The sequence below is a fragment of the Anoplophora glabripennis genome, unplaced genomic scaffold (genome assembly GCF_000390285.2).
Source record: "Anoplophora glabripennis isolate ALB-LARVAE unplaced genomic scaffold, Agla_2.0 scaffold1098, whole genome shotgun sequence".
In the NCBI taxonomy this organism is placed as follows: domain Eukaryota; kingdom Metazoa; phylum Arthropoda; class Insecta; order Coleoptera; family Cerambycidae; genus Anoplophora; species Anoplophora glabripennis.
In genome coordinates, this window is record NW_019417202.1 from 84,752 (window position 1) to 104,271 (window position 19,520).

At 34.3% G+C, this 19,520-nt stretch overlaps 2 protein-coding genes across 3 annotated transcripts; one reads left to right on the forward strand and one right to left on the reverse strand.

Annotated features, from left to right (window-relative positions):
- Window positions 1-426: 426 nt before the first annotated feature.
- On the reverse strand, window positions 427-6,842 carry LOC108913207. Its single transcript, XM_018718712.2, has 5 exons — window positions 6,659-6,842; window positions 6,439-6,558; window positions 5,702-5,997; window positions 5,548-5,601; window positions 427-1,137 (listed from the first exon to the last, which is right to left on the reverse strand). Exons 2-5 carry the CDS (start codon window positions 6,537-6,539, stop codon window positions 923-925), a joined length of 666 nt encoding a protein of 221 aa, XP_018574228.1. The 5' UTR covers window positions 6,540-6,558; window positions 6,659-6,842; the 3' UTR covers window positions 427-922.
- A 2,062-nt stretch (window positions 6,843-8,904) lies between these two features.
- On the forward strand, window positions 8,905-14,796 carry LOC108913204 (putative ankyrin repeat protein RF_0381). 2 transcript variants are annotated; one of them, XM_018718708.1, is made up of 4 exons: window positions 8,905-9,020; window positions 9,091-9,496; window positions 9,712-9,810; window positions 14,196-14,796. In XM_018718708.1, exons 2-4 carry the CDS (start codon window positions 9,100-9,102, stop codon window positions 14,597-14,599), a joined length of 900 nt encoding a protein of 299 aa, XP_018574224.1. In that variant the 5' UTR covers window positions 8,905-9,020; window positions 9,091-9,099; the 3' UTR covers window positions 14,600-14,796. The 2 variants fall into 2 exon arrangements, with proteins under 2 accessions (XP_018574224.1, XP_018574225.1); XM_018718709.1 differs by lacking the exon at window positions 8,905-9,020 and having other exon boundaries at window positions 9,035-9,496.
- The last annotated feature ends 4,724 nt before the right edge of the window (window positions 14,797-19,520 follow it).

Sequence of the window (19,520 nt, forward strand, 5' to 3'; positions counted from 1 at the left end):
TAATGTTATCATTAGGCAACCAATCACACCGCGGGGACTTTTCAGCAACACTAGCGCCCTACGATGGACATGTACCTAATTAAGATTTATTGTATTTTAGGCTGCATAACAAAAGTACCTTCAAGATAAACCATAGAGTTTCCATATTTTGTGTTATGCGGTTAGTACATACTAAAAATGGTTCTGGAATGTAAAGATGCCGTTATTTACTGGGGCTGCCCTTACAAATAGGACGACACATTTTATACATAAAAATCAAATACTTTCGTGTTGAAATAAGTATCCCAGAACACATACCACATTATTAGAGAATTTTGGTTATTTTAAGGTTGTTAATCGGAATGAATCTTTCCTTCAATATTTTTTTTTACCAACCACTGTCGGGAAAAAAGGAATTAAATATCATACATAATAACATTTGTTATTTATTTTTCCGCCACATAAAAGAAAGGCATTTCTGGTGTTACATCACTGACATTAGCTAACTGAATATTATTCGATCCCATGTCTGTTGTTATGGCACAAAGATTTAAACCAACATCATTCACTTTTCCCATAACATCATTTACAATTTCATTTAAAGAGTCAGCAGGACAATTTGTGTGACAAAAATAATAGGCTAATGGTTGCTTCCATTTAGAATATACTCCTCTAAGTCGGTGACATGATTATAAAATAAATTAACTTTTATGCTAATTTCATCGATGCATAATATACAAAATTTGCTTTGTTGAGAACTGTTGAGAGAAAAGAGAATTTCTTCATTAAGTAATTTTTGCATACTGTAGGGCCTGTGAAGTAGATTCTTAAGCGTTCAGCTTTAAACTGTTTAGAATATCGTCTTCCCATTTTTCTTCTTTCCACCTTGGCTAACTTGTATATTAATGAATTCTGCAGTTTCTGCTGAACTACAAAATTTATATTACACATTATTATGAGCATTTTTGAGCATCTCCTCAAGTTCCTCATTTCTTTTCATTAAGATCTTATTTTCCGCAGCTAGTATTTTAATTTGCTCTCTATATTTCCTCTTTCTAGGGGTGCCAAACGACAGTGTTGAAGATGTCTGCGTACATGCTGTTGGCGATTGTTGCAGAGTATTTTCTTTCTCATGTGCAGGTATTACAATACTTAAATCTGGAAAATAGTAATTTACTTAAATAAATCAATCACACTTATTCATACTGTTTTAGACACATATTTGGATAAGTAGATAGAGACATAGAAAGTTGTAAAGAGGTGATAACTGACATTATGTAGTATATATTAGAATATATTAGACGTCATATACCTATATTTACAAACCCTTTGTAGAGATATACCTGGTGTCCCATATAAGAGAGTTTCTTCAATACCTCCGTTATAAATTTAGGAAAAAAAATGTTTCAACTAAAAATTGCTACGAATCGTGGGGTGTACGTTCTGAAAATAATTTATAATATATAATTATATCGAGTGCTCAGTTTCACCTAGACGCTAGTTTTATTATTTTAAATATATACCCTGTATATTTATATCATTTTTGGAATGAATACTCTATAAGTACCTAATATCCACAGTTTTTGAAATATTTAACATTTTCATAAAAATTTTACAGTAGCAAAGAGACAGATACCATGTATACCCAAAAATATGTTCTAGNATAGCGCTTTGACAGATGACGTTTAAGTTCATTTGCTATACGCTACGCCCTACGTCCAAATTTTCAGAACCAACTTGACCACGTTTTTATTTGAACGCTCGTTATAATTATATCGAGTGTTCAGTTTCACCTAGACGCTAGTTTTATTATTTTAAATATATACCCTGTATATTTATATCATTTTTGGAATGAATACTCTATAAGTACCTAATATCCACAGTTTTTGAAATATTTAACATTTTCATAAAAATTTTAGAGACAGATATCATGTATAACCAAAAATATGTTCTAGGCCGGTCAAAATCGACAATAAATTCGCAAAACATGATGTTTGGACCCATTAGGGTATGGGCTAAGTATACCCAAGTTTGCAACTCTCAAAAGTTGTGGAAAAATTTTTACACACCAAAAACCGTGAAATTTTTGGACTTGTTTCAGATTCTGCTCTATATCTCCTAATCCATACATTTTTCGTCAAAAGCTACTCTATACGTTTTTTAAGAGAATCTAATTTGTGACAAATTAAGCCCAACCGGAGCTCTGTAGGTCAATTGGTTACGGCACTTTAAAAATAGGCCAGTTATTCCAAAAATTGAAAATTTTACTTTTAGACCTTTGGACCGAAATTGCGTCGAAACCATTGATCCTACGAGTAGAACTTGTAGAATATAATTTGTAGGCAATTTCATTACCTTTAAATTAAGCGCAGAGCGGGGTCGGTAAGCTTCGTAGTTATCTCAAAATCGCATAAAACCCATATATAAGGTAAAATCACATTTTCCAGAAATCCATAATCATAACCTTTCCTATCTTTTGTTTTTTGGTTTGGTAATAAAAAAGAAGGCATGAAATCATTTAAAAAAACGGTGAAATGTATTTTAATATAAACATAAGTAATCAAAAGTACAGTAACTTAATCAATCAGTCAATCAAATTAGACACATAGTCAAATTCGTCGCCTTGTTTTTGATGGCCCTAGGCCGTCACTTTCGTTGCTCTCTTCAATAGGTATGTCTTCCACTATTGGTGAGTCGCCGTCTTCGTCCCCTATAGGTAGGTACTCCAGTATTGGTGGATCGTCAGGGTTGTCTTGAGGCTCGTCATCGTCGTCCTCTTCAATGATGATAAGGGCAGCGTTCTGGCACGTTTCCCCAGAACAGGTAGTATACATCACAGAACATCTGAGCCCTGCTTTGAGGCAGCCACCTCTGCACCCCTTCTTGCATTTGCAAGAGAGGAGTTTTAGAAGCTCTGCGGGGGCAGGAGCTCAACGACTAGTAATGGGGATGAGTCCAGCCGAGGTCAATTCCCAACAGTCGGTAGCCCCTTTCTCCACCCCCAACCACTTTTGCACCTGGTGGTATGTGCGGTAGTGGTGATACAATGCAGCCTCTGTGTTTGGGGGCAAACGGGCTTTGGCGTTGGCTGCTGTCTTCACAAAAGTACTGAAGCGTACATCGTTGAGTGTGTCTTTCGTTTCGTCTCCTCCATGTAGGGCAATTAGGCACTTGTCACCGGCTGCTGCGACTTGTTGGTGTGTGGCATCTGTCTGGAGGAAAACTCTTGCTTGGTCCACTAGGGCTTGATTTTGTCTGAAGTGGCCTCACATTTTCATCTACCCCTGCCAGATAAGAGGGCAGAGGTGGTGTCTAACCCAGTAAATGCGTGGATGAAAAGTTCAAATCCAGGTGTTAGTTCCACTTCCCCTTGGTTGAATGAGCTGGTGGAGAATTGGACACAACCCGCCTCACCTCTGCCACTCTTCTGGAAGTATACGTTTGTTTTAGTGGATCCTAGATGATGACATTTTATTATTGTTGTAAAAGTCCGTAAAGAAAATAATTCACAAATAAATTGAATACAATCTTACATATTGAAATACGAGCTACTCACAGGAGAAACAAAAACTGTACTGTGAGCTCGGAGATAAGAAACCGGATAGTGTGGCGTGAATGAGGGGGTGAGGAAAGAGTTTTGGAAGAGGGGAACCAAGGAACACCTGCCCTACGCACAACAAAGAACCGCTACAATCGTCAATGGCAAGGGCGCTTGCCACTCTACCCTTTTTTGTACACATTAGCTTGTTGACTAATAATATTGGTACCAACCTACAATCTATTCAACTCACATACCTCCTATATGATCAGAACACGTTTTGCATGTTTAAATCTCACTTCATGCAACAAAAAAGTGGTTAGGTATATTTCTGGAAAAATGTGATTTTACCTTATATGGGTTTTTTTGAGATTTTGAGAAAACCACGAGGCTTACAGACCCCGCTCTGCGCTTAATTTAAAGATAATGAAATTGCCTACAAATTATATTCTACAAGTACTACTAGTAGGATCAATGGTTTCGACGCAATTTCGGTCCAAAAGTCTAAAACTAAAATTTTCAATTTTTGGAAAAAATGCCTATTTTCAAAGTGCCGTAATTCGGTAACCAATTCACCTACAGAGTTCCGGCTGGGCTTAATTTGTCACAAATTTGATGCTCTTAAAAAACGTATAGAATAGCTTTCCACGAAAAATGCATGGATTAGGAGATATAGAGCAGAATCTGAAACAAGTCCAAAAATTTCCCGGTTTTTGGTGTGTAAAAATTTTTCCACAACTTTTTGAGAGTTGCAAATTTGGGTATACATAGCCCATACCCTAATGGGTCCAAACAACATACTAAAAAATCAGAGATACATCATGTTTTGCAAATTTAGCGATTTTTTGTGTCGATTTTCACCGGCCGATTCCATAAACGCACCCCATAACTCCTACCAAATTTATTCAGAACAATTTTTTTCTTAAATCTATAATAATAGAGTTATCCAATAAACTGCCTTAGACGGAACACCCGGTATATCACAAAAGTTGCAACACTTTGTATATAAGTATATGAGGTCTAATATATATATTCCAAATAACTTCTATACAACTGCCCAATACCCTGCATGAATTTTTTAATTTACCTTGACCAGTCTGTTGAGATTGTGGCGAAAAATTATCTCCGCTGTCTTCACAACCTGAAATTAGAAAATATGTATGTGACATTGGCAGGATCATGTAAGTATTTAAAATAGATAAATAGGTAGGTATTTAAAACATTCATAAAGTGTAAATCACCTGGAATGATGACATTTTGCAAGACTTTAACTTTCTTTGCAGGCACCTCCTCTAAACAGATTAGCTGTGGAAGGCTATAGCAGTCATGATCGGTTGGCGCTCCTGAAAAGTTTCTCGAAGAACCCTCCTGTTCGGGGAATATTGTAGGAATGGCATTATGTTTTAAGCGGTTGCAGTACTTATTGGTAAACATTTTTATATTAAAATGATCTCCACACAGTCGATGGGTTTTATGTAAATTATTCAGATTTTCCATTAAATCCTCATGGTGGCTATTAAATACCCAAGTTCTTGCCCTAAAATATCGAAATTTGAAATCAGACATTATATAAATTTAAAACAATTAAAAAACATTTGTCTTAAATTAACCAGGTACTCCATTTTTCTAGGATATTAACTTTAATAACCCAAAATATAGATCAAACTAAACATTATTGAACAGAACAGAAATATTACCTACAAGCTTTGCTTTTCCAATGCTTGCGACTGTTTGCAAACTATATCAGAGATAGACTGGTCCAATTACTTAATGAACAGAACGGACCGCTGTTAAGTTTGCAATAGTGTGCCGACTACTTCTAATGGTTTGCAAACGGTTTAAAGTGCTACAGAAACAAAGCTATACCGTACAATCATAAATAACTGTATATAGCTTTGCATAACTTTTACAGCAAACATTTTATATCACAAAAGTTGCAACACTGTATATAAGTATATGAGGTCTAATATATATATTCCAAATAACTTCTATACAACTGCCCAATACCCTGCATGAATTTTTTAATTTACCTTGACCAGTCTGTTGAGATTGCGGCGAAAAATTATCTCCGCTGTCTTCACAACCTGAAATTAGAAAATATGTATGTGACATTGGCAGGATCATGTAAGTATTTAAAATAGATAAATAGGTAGGTATTTAAAACATTCATAAAGTGTAAATCACCTGGAATGATGACATTTTGCAAGACTTTAACTTTCTTTGCAGGCACCTCCTCTAAACAGATTAGCTGTGGAAGGCTATAGCAGTCATGATCGGTTGGCGCTCCTGAAAAGTTTCTCGAAGAACCCTCCTGTTCGGGGAATATTGTAGGAATGGCATTATGTTTTAAGCGGTTGCAGTACTTATTGGTAAACATTTTTATATTAAAATGATCTCCACACAGTCGATGGGTTTTATGTAAATTATTCAGATTTTCCATTAAATCCTCATGGTGGCTATTAAATACCCAAGTTCTTGCCCTAAAATATCGAAATTTGAAATCAGACATTATATAAATTTAAAACAATTAAAAAACATTTGTCTTAAATTAACCAGGTACTCCATTTTTCTAGGATATTAACTTTAATAACCCAAAATATAGATCAAACTAAACATTATTGAACAGAACAGAAATATTACCTACAAGCTTTGCTTTTCCAATGCTTGCGACTGTTTGCAAACTATATCAGAGATAGACTGGTCCAATTACTTAATGAACAGAACGGACCGCTGTTAAGTTTGCAATAGTGTGCCGACTACTTCTAATGGTTTGCAAACGGTTTAAAGTGCTACAGAAACAAAGCTATACCGTACAATCATAAATAACTGTATATAGCTTTGCATAACTTTTACAGCAAACATTTTATATCATTATATTTATAAGGGCGTGTAAATATTTAAAAAAAAACATGTAAATTTACCTTACAGGGTCTTTAGGGAAGGTAAAGAAACTTTTTGAAGAATTATATTGTTTATTACGACAGTTTCTAGCTGCACACACATGTCCAGCTTTTTTATCCATTTCTGGGTAGTTCACAGACCTAAATAAAATATCTTATGTACCGTAGGTATGTAAAAAATTGCAAGTTTAACTTGCTTGAATAGAGAGAGAGTAGATACATTATAATAAAATATACATACCCCCAACACAAAATTCAGCACGCACAGAATATACCTAAAACAGTTTAATAGTCAAAAGTTTCAACACACACAACAAATAAGAGTTTAACAGTGACACACACACACACAAAATTAATAGTTTTAACACAATAATAATGACACATAAAAAATCACTAGCCGATTATGTTTCTGACAGGTTCTCTCCTCAAATGGCGGCCTGCGCGAGGGCATGCGCTTATCGTTTCCGCCAACTACAGCTAGACTGCTGATTGTTTTATTTGCTGTGCTCCAGATCTCTTCTTCCTCTTCTTCTTCTTATTTGAACTAAGTAAATTGCGCGGAATTTTAAATTTCTAAAACAGGTTATTACAATAGTATAGTCACATACCTAAGTATAGTAGAATTTCTAAATCATAAACGTAAATCACAATATTTAGTCATTTAAAATACTCACAACTTATTTTTGAACATGTATACAGTGGCGGCTCGTGACATTGAGAATAGGTGAAGCATATTTATTGATTGACTAAAAAAAAAGCGCCGCAGGCGAAAATTTTCAAATTTTCAAGGTCAAACGGCTTTATAAGAATCTGGAAATTTTAGTTGCATTTGCAATATTACCGAAAAACTGACGTTGGCGAGAAGGATTTTCATTTAGATTTTATAAAAAATAGAAATATTAGTTCGGCTCGTGGACTTAATGATAGGTACAGATACAGATGTTAAGCGGGATTGTTAAATCCCTCCTTATTCCACACGCCCGATTTTACACTCGCAATTAAACACGGCATACAAAAAAGTTTTTTTAAATAAACACATCCACACAATCACTTACACTCCGAATACCATTCAATCCGAAACTTCCGAACATACACTTTGTCTTTTGACCTCCCCCTTTTTTCCACATCGAGAGAAGGTACAGGTCTTTCGCAATTTAAAAAATCTTTTTTGTCCTCAATTTTCGGTCTGGAAAATGGCATTTCCAATAAAATACATACAGGATCGTGCATAGGAAACATTTCTACAAATTATTGATATAAAACAAATATTAATAAAGAACCATTATAACCGTGCACTGGGCAACGTATCGTATAAACTGTTTACACACGATAGACAGGCGATGCGCGATGACGATGAGAATGCTGCTTCAACTTTTGCATCACTCGTTCTCCCAGGCCGTAGTTTACACATGCGTTGGCTGCCTCGTTGCCATGACAACCGCCGTACGGAGAGCTACGGAGAGAAGCAGATACATACCAATTTCAATATGAGTCACTTGCGTAGTATACGTTGTATGGTACGAGGTTGATGTTCGCGCTCAACGAAGCCAATGATTTTTTAGAAGGCGTTCACCGCGGAATTATTCTGTTTATTTCTGCGTATAAGACAAACAAACACAATACATTTTCAATATAGAATTGTACCTAAATTATAAGATTTATATAAAATTTAAAATAATTTTAAATTGCACAAACAAACGGAAATTTTAGGTGAAGCGGTGCGTCACTTGCGTCACCCGACGAGCCGCCACTGCATGTATAGTCAAATTACCAAATCGAATTTACATTTTGATAATATGTATTTTGATTATCAATGGCGCAGTACAGATTAGTAGGGACAGCGGGTTAATTTATGAATTAAATCTGCCAGCTTTACCTTGCTATTTTTGCTATTCACAAATAATTACAAACCTCGTGACCGCCGAGCTTAGATAACCAACATTGTACCAATATTTATAGTCGTTCCTTGAGGTACAAATGGTACAATGCCACATTCCTTATGGTGCGGAATACGGAATAAGGGATCCTTATTACACCTCAAGCGTCATCGATTGTGAAAAAGGGTTTACAATGAACAAACTGTTGCTCGAGATGATGCGATAACTGATTGGTTGAATAAAATCTAGCCAAAAATTATATTATTTATATGTATTTGCATTGTTTAATTTAATGTAGTTTGCAACTGAGACTTGCATATTCTCAAAGTACTGATACAGAAAAATCTGCATTGAGTAAAATCAGATAATAATCATTTCAATAAAAGATTTTTTAAAAGTTAAAACTACAAATGTATTTAAAACTAATTTTTTATAATAATAATTCGTGTAATAACCAAATTTGTATTTTTATCTTATCCATTAATTTTAATTTTCTTCCAAAAAATGCCCTTTTCCCTTTGATCTTCAAAAATTCCTTAAAATACGACATTGGCAATGCTGCTGACGCGGGGGATTTTTAATTTATAATTTATGAGTGTTCCTGTTGGTTCGTGTCGTGAGTGATTCACAGGATTTGAACACCGCACTTTTTCTTTGTTATCTATTTAACAGATTAGATTTTAAAGTGCTGACGAGTACAGAATTTACATTTTGATTAGTTAAAAGGTTCGTGATTGCATATTCACATTTATTTGTTAGCAACGTGTTGATTTAAAAGACGAAATTGTTTCAATAGGAATACAAAATGGACGAAGAAAGAAGGGAATCGTTTCCTCTTCACAGAGCCGTTGAGTATAGAATTATACAGAAGATAAATATCCTACTGCCAAAGACTCAAGACATTAACAAGAAAAACGACAAGGGCTACTCGGTGTTTCTCATAGCATGCGAATTGCAGGATTACGATGAGATCTTGGATATACTGCTAACTCGTAAGGACATTGACCTAACAGTGAAGAACAATGATGGATTTGCTGCGTTGCATATCCTTGCTTACAAGGGCAACTTCAGAGGTATAGTCAAGGTACTGAAAGCATTTCCAGATGTCGATATTGACATGAAAAACAACAAGGGCAACACGCCACTTATGATAGCTTGTAAAATGAACTATATGAGAGTCATCGAATATTTATTAGCTAAAGGTTTGTATACTTGAAATTCTTTTAAGATCTATTTCCAAGTGAAATCAATTTTTTTATTTATTTTTTTAAATTTCGAAGGTTGCACAATGTTGCATTAAACAGTTTTTTTGTACTCATGCTATTAAATGTTTAACACTACCACTTTAAAGCTGTTGAAGTTAATTAAATAGTTAAAATAAATAATTCAATAAAATAAAACGTGATGAATTTTTCAGGAGCGGATGTAACAATCGAAAATGAGAAAAAATATACTGCATTACACTATGCCGCCAACAACGGGTATACAGAATGTGTTGAGTTGCTAATTGAAAATGGTAAGTGTTTATACAGGATGTTAAGAAATATGAGCAACGACAGTGGAGAATCATTAAGCGACGATTTTGGCACAATTGGAAAAATAATAAAATTGCCTGATTTTTATAGCTTGGAGCCAGACAAACAAGTTTCAATCGTTTTTGGCCCAAATGGATCCATCCCCCACCACTGCCTTACATACCCATCTACATCCAACTACTATGACAGACAGAAAATGACCTTGAGCCAGACGAGCAATATTCACTTGATTTGTGCTAAACGTATCCAACCCACTTTGTCTACCCATGTCCAACTATTATGACAAGCAGTGATGTCACAAAAGTGACTTATTACACATCCCTAGATCGGACAAGAAATATTCAGTTGATTTTGGATGAAATGTTCCCTGTCCAAGCTTCAGTTTGTGTTTACCTGACGGAGCTAGAGCTTCTGTTTCAGTTTTCTGGCATTACTGCCTGTCACAATAGTTGGACGTGATTAGAATTATGGGGATGGGTATGGGAAGATGGGCGTTGGATCCGTTTGACCCTAGCGATGTGTATAGGTTGTTGATGGGGTGGTATGTAGGGCAGTGGATGGTGGAGAGTAGGTCCATTTGGGCTACAATCGATTGCATTTTGTTAGTCTGGCCTGAAGCTTTAAAAATCATGCATTTTTGTTATTTCCAATTGGACCAAAAATCACTCGTAATGACCCAAAGTGGAAATGATGGTAAATTTTTAAAACGTTTAGAGATAATGGAATTTTATATTCACCTATTTTATGTACAGGAATCGATTTTTTTTTATCAAACTTCAGGATTATTGAAAAATGATGATCATACATGTACTTGTCAAAGCATTATGATGGTCAAGCTGGTAATCCATGGCCTACTGCTGCATAACTTTAATCAGCATCACTTGAAACCCCCATATCTCAAATTTTATTTATATACAGGGTGTCATTTTAAGTGATGGTCAGTCAGATTAGTAGTGTGTGCATTAGTTTCAGTTAGAGTCAGTATAGTACATTACCATTATTTCAATATTTACATTGAAATTTAGACATAGATTATTAAATAAAAAAATTGTGCTTGCTTATTAGCACACAGACTTTTAATTTTCATAAAAACATAGTATTTTTATCCAATAGGTATATACAAGATGTTGAAAACTGAAATGTTTTGGTTTCTACATATTTTTAAGCCATTTAAACTATGTCTTTCCTGCATCTCTAAAACGCAATTTTAAATTAAAAACATTGGAGTAAAATGAAAAACATAGGCCACCACACAGTGTGAAATATGGGAAAAAATTCTACGCACTCAGTTATTTTATCCATACAGTGATAATTTCTTTTTTATTCTTCTTCAAAAATGCTTAATTTTATGATCCTGGTATACTATATAGGAATTTTTTAAATCGAGTGAGAACCCATCAGCCTCAATAACAAAGATAATATACATAATTCGGTATTTAAAAATAAAATGAAAATTTGTGTGACAAAACAAAAACAAACAAAAAAACAATAAGAAAAAATAAGAAAGTAAAAAATTTATAAAAATAAAAAAACAGAAAAACAACCGTTTTAAAGACTGCTACCTTGACGTGGTAAAAGGACTTAGGTCTTATACCTATAAATAAAGATAACGAAATGAAGCCCATCGAATAATTTCGGTAAATAATAAAGATTTTGAGTGAGTTTTTATTGTTGAAATTTTTATAATTTATTGAATGAAATTTTATCTATCTGTCTGATGATATGCGGGAGCCTATTTGGTTTTTTGAAAACTAAATAAGCGCTTTTCGAGTAAATGCAAATAGTTTATTTCTGCACTCCTACACAACTGCCAAAAAACATTTTTTACATACAATGGTACCAACACATTTTAAATTTTATTTCATACTACCAACACTGTCTATAATTATCCACTTATTTTTAGTGGATTTGACAATAAGTTTCAAGGGTTTGAGGTTAGGTTTTTATGGACATAGCATAAGTTTGAGACTTCAAAAATACAAATTATTAGCTCCAGTATAGAGTTTTCAAGGAGTCACATTCTTTGGTTCGGAAAATATCCTTCGTTTGACTTTCTAGATTTCTTGGATTTGTTGTTAGATATTTAAGAATAGAGGTTAAGGGCTTCAAAAATAAAAAATATAAGTTCCAGAAAGTAGTTTTCAAGGACTCTTTATTCTATGGTGATTAACATATACTTTCTATGAATTTCTAGCTCAAGTTTATAGAATTTGCAGTTGGGTTTTGAGGGTTTAGGGTTAGGTTTTGAAGAGTTTGAGGTATGATGATGTAGGTTTATGACTTTAGAATTAGGAAATATAAGCTCAAAAATATAATTTTCAAGTAATTATACTCAGATTTAGAAGAGTCAGTGTATTACTTTGAGGTTAAGTTTGATGAATTTTTGAGGTTATGTTTTTGGGTTCAGTAAAAAAATAAAACCCTCCATAAAAACAAATCTAAGCTATTGAGGTCGGGAGACCTTGGTGGCTATTATGAGGCCCACCGCGGCCAATCCAACGATTTCGATAAACAGTTTGTAAATAATTGCGAACCATTACACCGTAATGTACTGGTGCACCATCGTGCATGTATCACATTTGGTTTCTTATTGCTATCGGAACATCCTCAAGCAGCAAAGGCAATTGTTCTTGAAGGAAATTGCGGTAAGTTTCACCGTCAAGTCGTCCCGGCAGGAAGAATGGTCCAATAAAGTGGTTACCAATGATTTCTGCCCATACGTTGACCGAGAATTGGTTATTGGAAATGGGTTAATTAATTACGGACAATATGAGTTTTATTTTTTACTCAAAAACGGCGCATCGCGGGAGAAAAACTCTAAAGAGCTCTTATCTTGCCTATTGAATGGAGATTTCAAAAATAATATACAGTGTAGGAAAGTACCGATGATCTATCTGAAGTTACGTGAGTGCGATAAAGTAAGCCATAGAAATCCATGTGATAGACAAGGATGGCTATAATGAAGGCGTCTAATAGTCAACACCCATTTCGTCCTTCCACAAATAAGAAGTGGATCTTATTTGTGGAAGGGCGAAACGGGCGGTGACAAAGAGAAGCCTTCATTATAGCCATCCTTCTCTATCGCATGGATATCTATGGCTTACTTTATCGCTCTCACGTAACTTCAGATACACTATCGGTACTTTCCTGCCCTGTATATAATAAAATGATAGTAGAAAAACAAATGAAGTCCAAACAAAATGGCCGCGGATGTTAACTTTGTTAATTTAAATGGAAATGGAATATAGAGTTTGTTAGGTCCACATCTAACAATAAGCGAGATAATATTGAAAAATGAAAAGAAGATTTTTTATTAAGAAAATAAGACATTTTGTAATTGTTAGACCTCTCTCAGGCTTTTCTGCCTTTTTCCAATTATGTAACGATTTACAGATTTAGTTGTAATATTTTGACATATCGCACATTGATACGGTCCAAAATGCGTATAGATAGTAAATCTCACTAATTAGGCCGTGAGAGGCCTATTTACTCGTGGACAATGTTATATGGTAGGTGGTGACAGTAACAGGTAGGTAGTAATGTCATGATAACATTGTTATTCATTGTTAGTTTGTATTATTATTTAATTAAAATGGGTTACACACAAGTAGAAAATTGAAATATTATTAGGAATTAAAATAGAGTATGGAGAATAACTTGTATTTTAATTCCTATAATATTTCAATTTGCTATTTCTGTGTAACCCATTTTAATTAAGTAATAATATAAACTGTCGAACAATAACAATGCTGTCATAACATTACCCGTCACTGTCACGGCCTACCATATAGCATTGTCCATGAGTAAATAGGCCTCTCACGGCCTAATTAGTGAGATTTAGTTAAAATACCTATATGCATTTTAGACTATATCAATGTCCGATATGTTAAAATATATTACAACAAAATTTAAGTCCTTAAGTAATTGGAAAAAAGGCGGAAATGCCTAAAAGGGGTGTAACAATTACAAAATGTCTTATTTCGTTAATAAAAAAAACCTTTTCATTTTTTAATATTATCTCACTTATTGTTAGAGATAGACCCAACAAACCCTATATGACTATGCTCGACAGGGAACGTTCTATTCAAATACGTTAAAAAATACAGGGTGTTCCATTTAAATTACAAAGTTAACATTCGTGGCCATTTTGTTTGGACTTCATTTATTTTTCTACTATCATTTTGAAAAACTTCATGAAAAATCGCGCCTCTTGTATTTCACATTTTTTATAACTTTTAAAACAAAAAAGTCAAAATATAGTGAATCACCCTGTACATGGAATATTGGGATACTTGATGTTTGGCAACACTGTTACTATTTCTGTTACTATATCTGTACCTGTTAATTCTATATTTTTACTTTTCAGGTAGCAATGTAAACGCCACCGACGATTATGGCCTCACCCCTTTAATGAAAGCCAGCAAATGGGGATTCACAGAGACCTGTGAAATCCTCCTAAAACACGGCGCAAATGTTAACTACAACTGCAAATACATGACTCCTTTAAGTTCATCTTGTTACAACGACACCGTGGAGCTGATGAGGTTGCTGATTGCACACAAAGCCAACGTTGACTTTCCCGGATCGTATTCCAGCGCCCTGATCTCGTGTGCCAGACTGGGAAGCTACGAGTGTGCCAAAGAACTGATAAAGGCCAGAGTGAAGGTGCATGGCAAGATGAATAATGGAAAGGCGGCAGTGGACATCGCTAGAGAGAACGGACATATGGAACTCGTCGCTCTCTTGTCGAGATATGACACATTTTACTGATTTTTAGAAGTCCGTTACTTACATTAAAGAATTACTATAATCTTATTTCACATCTTTAAAAATTAATCTCACATACATAATTAATCAAACTTTTATATTTTACTATATGTATATATAATATATACTATAATATTACATATAATTTTTTTAATTTACAGCTCAGCAGAATGTTCATAAAAGGGGAAACTAATTAAGGGGACGTTTATTTGCTCAATTTTTTGTCCAGTATTTTAGAAAATCTAAGCAAGTTGGATACAATATCTTTTCACTGTTAGTACCAGTTATACAGGGTGTCACCTAACGAGTGTAACATACTTCAAGGGTATAATCTAGAACCCAAATGGTGTCGATTTAACTGAACTTGCTTAAATGAAAAATGTCGCAAAAAAAAGTTACAGTGTTAAAGTTTCTTTTTTTATTTCTTGTTTTCTCATTAACTCAGAACCCAGTTAACCGATTTGAGCAAAATTTGCTGTTGCTTAGTTTCTCTTCATGAAGTATGCAGTGTTTATGTTCCTATTAGGTTAAATCATATAGGGCGTTTATTTTACTACACCCTTTGTGAATATTCTGTAACTTTTTTGTACATTTAAATTTTTACACGCAACCATCAGATATAGGTAGAGAATTTTATTCTACACAAATGTATGCCTATCAAAAGTCAAAATTATGCTCAGTTATGAAGATATTGCTGAAAATATTTATTAACACATATCCCATATTTTTTGGAAATAAAAGTGCCTTTGTGTGATGTAAATGTATAACTTTATAAAATTGTTTATTTCAGGTTTAGTGATGGTACAGTATATTTGTCTGTTTTAATTTTCAAAGGACCCCGCACACACCTTATGGAAATTGGTCTTTTGGTGAAATTTCCTGAAAAATTGATATGTTGTACCTCTTTTATTACTGATCAAAAGTCTTCATGGCAATGAAGCTCCATATGTCCATCTGGAGAGGGTAGGGCCCACAAAGCGGTCAAAAACAGTGAAAAATTGATTCACTCTTAAATATAATTTTTTTGACATATAATGTAGCTTGTTCAACAATGATTAGCATATATTTGATAGAATTATGTGAGATACTCTCACAAATAAAGAATAATGACAAATATTACCGCTGTATATTAGAGTAACCTGATGTGCATACGAGGAGATTGTCAAGTCGAATTTTGCTTATCATTTTGCCCCGAAAAGGACAGTTTGTTTATGTGTGTGTGTGTGTGTGTGTGTGTATTTGCAATAAACACTCGAAAAATTTTTTAATACATGAATATATCCAAAAAAAAATTTTTTTATCTTAACGGCTTATTTAGAAGTAATACTACTTCTTACATTTATAGATATAATTTTTTCTATTTATATTTTGTATTTAATCTTTTTATAATTGTCTCAGTATGAATATTATTTTACTTTGTAAATCTGTATGTTTATCTAATTTAGTTGACAAATTTTACTAAAAAATTATAGTATTAAACATGTTATTGTGAAAAAAAAATTTAACAATTTTTATTTATGCTGGCATAAAGTCAGTATTAGATATCCATCAACAGATTAATGTTAATGATCCAGGTCAATGACTTGCATAAGTAAATTCTAATGACTCTCAACTGAGTGAAGGTTAAGAAAACTATACAGGCTGATTCACAACTTATCCAAAAATATTTGGGAATAGATGCGGCATGAGAAATGGAGTCAATATCTTATAGTTTCCCAGAAAAAAATTACTGAAGTTGTAGTACATTCAACCATTACATAGCTGGGCAATTGTAATTTCTAACGTCATTCGCAATACGCGTGGAGAGCCACATGGCCTCAGCGACTCCGAATACTGAAATCCTATTTTACAATCATCGTTGCGTTAGCGTTTACCTGTTATCTGTAGTGTTTACAATAGTTTTAGTAGTGTGTCAAAAATGGCTTGAGTGTATATAGCAACTCGGAGTTGATGGATATGGTTTTAATTTATGGTGAAGCAAGACAACATTTGTGTTAGCTAGTTCGTAGAAACTGAGTAAGAGGGACCCAAATGTGTTTACACGTCAGTGGATAAAATTTTTAACAGTTGTAACATCAGGTATGTCAAATTATTTTATTATTTCAAACCACAAATTAATTTTATTAATTAATAAAATAATCATACTGAAACAAGAATATTCAGATTAAATTTAAAATATAAATAGAAAATATGTATATAAATGTAAGAACCATATAAATAAAAATAGTTAATATTAAGATAAAAAAATATATATTTTTTGAAAAATTCATGTGTATTAAAAAAATGTATAGTGCCTATTTTGTGTTTATTAAAAATAGACACGCACATACACACAAACTGTCCTTTTCAAGGACAAAATGATGTGCAAAATCCCACTTGACAATCTCTCCTCGAGGTGCACATCGGGTTACTCTAATGTCAGCGGTAATTGTCGTTATTCTTTATTTGTGATTTCACAGATTTCTATCAAATATATGCTAAACATTGTTAAACAAGCTACTTGTAAGTCAAAAAAGTTATATTGGCTACATTATTATATGTCAAAAAAATTATTTTTAAGAGTGAATCAATTTCTCACTGTTTTTGTTGCAAGAAGATATATCAAGTGTCAAATAAGAATATGTTTTTAAGATTGGTTCGACATTTTAGAGATTATGGAAGTTTTGAAAGCCAATACAATAATGTTGAAAGGAATGAGACATTTGGAAACAGAAATTTTAAACGCTGTGAACCTGGTACCTGTACTAGAAGATTAGCCACAAAATTTCAAGTACGCCATATGCTGTAAAAATCAAATGAGTAATTAGATTATTTACCTATACTTATTTTTGTGTATTTCATTTATCGTTATTGACTAGGTACTGCCTGAATTTTCTGTTAGATTACTTATTTCCTATATACTAGTTTATCTTATTTAAAATGGATGATAGGGCACCTGGTGAACACCCACTCGACAATAGTAACGTGCCAAGGAGCAGTATCTCACGGCGGGTGGTGTGGAAATTTGAATTGAAATCATTATTTCAAATATGAGATTTATTAACAATAATGCATAGCCAATTCCTAATTGTGCATGTGCTGCGACTAAAGCATGCCGCTGTTGGAGGTTTCACAAGTTTGTCCAGCGGCGGGAAAAAAAAATTAATACAAAAACGTTAAAAAAAATTAAGTTGTGACGAAATTTGGAAAAATAAACTATTGATAACATGTTTTTAAAGGTGAAAGGTACCCTCTATATAAATATGACTGCCCCCCCCCCCTCAAAGTTACACCCTGCATACCATGAATTATGTACTTATGCTGAATTAACAAACACAAATTGGCACCTTCTAAATATAAATAAATTTTAACTGTTTAATTTAATCCTTTTTATGTAAAAAGTGTTTTCAGTTTTCTTAAAAAAGATAAACCTTTTTCGATTAATGTTTTCTTAGCGGACGTTGATTTTATTTAAACTTACATTAGTTACACCTGAAGTGGCTGGCTAGAATGTGAACAAGAATAATACCTATATATTTTTTTAAAAATATATATGTATTTAATATTGTTATTTCAAGTGTCATTACTATCCGCCAGACATCTTCAGATACATTTGAATAAAACTTGAAAACATTGTATTTAGGAAATAGAACGTTTTCCTCCTTCAATGAGTGAGTGGTTATGGGCTTGTTGGCATAAACCTTAGACTTCGAAAAGCCCCAAAGATAAAAGTCCAGCGGCATTAAATCGCACCAATTTTGATCACACACGACCAGTAAATGACTCATGCATTGAATTGTTTCTCGGTCTGTATGGCATGTGACACCGTCATCTACATTCATGTCATGCAATTTCGGCACAAAAAATTGGTTTATCATGTTACGATAGCGAGCACCATTAACTTTTATTGCCTGATCAGCCGCATTTTCGAAGAAGAATGGTCCGATGATGCCTCCAGCCCAAAATCCACACCAAACAGTGACACGTTGTGGATGCATTTGTTTGTCAACAATCACTTGTGGATTTTTTGAAACCCAAATGCGTCAGTTGTCGATTAACGAAGCCATCAAGATGCTGAGGTGAGTTTGTTCGAAAAAACAGCATCCACTTGTTCCCTAATCCATTCAACGAACTCTCTTTGCTCTGCGTGGTCAGTAGGCTTCAGTTCTTTGTTCAACAATGAAAACGCGCTGTCCTTTAGTGTAGCGCTGCAATTTTGATAAACCTTGAACTGTCAGACTTTTTTTTTTGGAACTTTACCGCACAAATGGTGCAAAATTCAAATTTTGCGTGAATTTTGAGACACACGATACAAGTATAACTTTGACACTCAAATAAATGGTTCTAAATAATTTAATAATCAGTATAATTATATAATTTAATTAATGATAAATTTATTTTTGGTATAATCACCGAAGGCCAATAGAGTATTAGTTAGAACTTGAAATTTCAGGATAATTCAATATATTCAATATATTGAATTGGGTGACCACCCTAACGACACCCTCCCCCTGCCCGCTAACCTTTTCTGTTTCAGAGACAGCCAGGATCAAGAAACGAAGACAACGACACACACACACACACATACACACCCCCCATACCCTCCTTAACCCTCCCCTCCCGCGCTAGCCTAAGGGCCACCTTAGCAAAGCGCATCCCAGGCTGCATAGCCGCACTACCCTACCCAACCATACCACACATAAACATGACACTACCCCCGGGGTTTACACAGACGAGCCGGCGAAGCAAGAAGAGCGCCAGAAGAAAGGGCCCTAGCCGGCGGGGCCCAGCCAGGACAAAAGGAGGTCCCACAAAGCGCCTACACCGGCCGCATTTGCGGTCGGGGTAGACGACGGATGGGGCCCACCTACGAAGGCTGTCCAGGCCTACACGAGATGAGGCAGGATAAAGAGGGATAATCCCCCTCGATCCCAAATCATTGAGG

Coding starts and splice junctions, on each gene's coding strand:
- LOC108913204 (XM_018718708.1), top strand. CDS start 9,100: ATGGACGAAGAAAGAAGGGAATCGTTTCCTCTTCACAGAGCCGTTGAG. Junction 9,497..9,711: donor CGAATATTTATTAGCTAAAG/GTTTGTATACTT, acceptor TGAATTTTTCAG/GAGCGGATGTAACAATCGAA. Junction 9,811..14,195: donor TGAGTTGCTAATTGAAAATG/GTAAGTGTTTAT, acceptor TTTACTTTTCAG/GTAGCAATGTAAACGCCACC.
- LOC108913207 (XM_018718712.2), bottom strand. CDS start 6,539: ATGGATAAAAAAGCTGGACATGTGTGTGCAGCTAGAAACTGTCGTAAT. Junction 5,602..5,701: donor GCAAAATGTCATCATTCCAG/GTGATTTACACT, acceptor TTCTAATTTCAG/GTTGTGAAGACAGCGGAGAT. Junction 1,138..5,547: donor ATCTCAACAGACTGGTCAAG/GTAAATTAAAAA, acceptor ACTATTTTCCAG/ATTTAAGTATTGTAATACCT.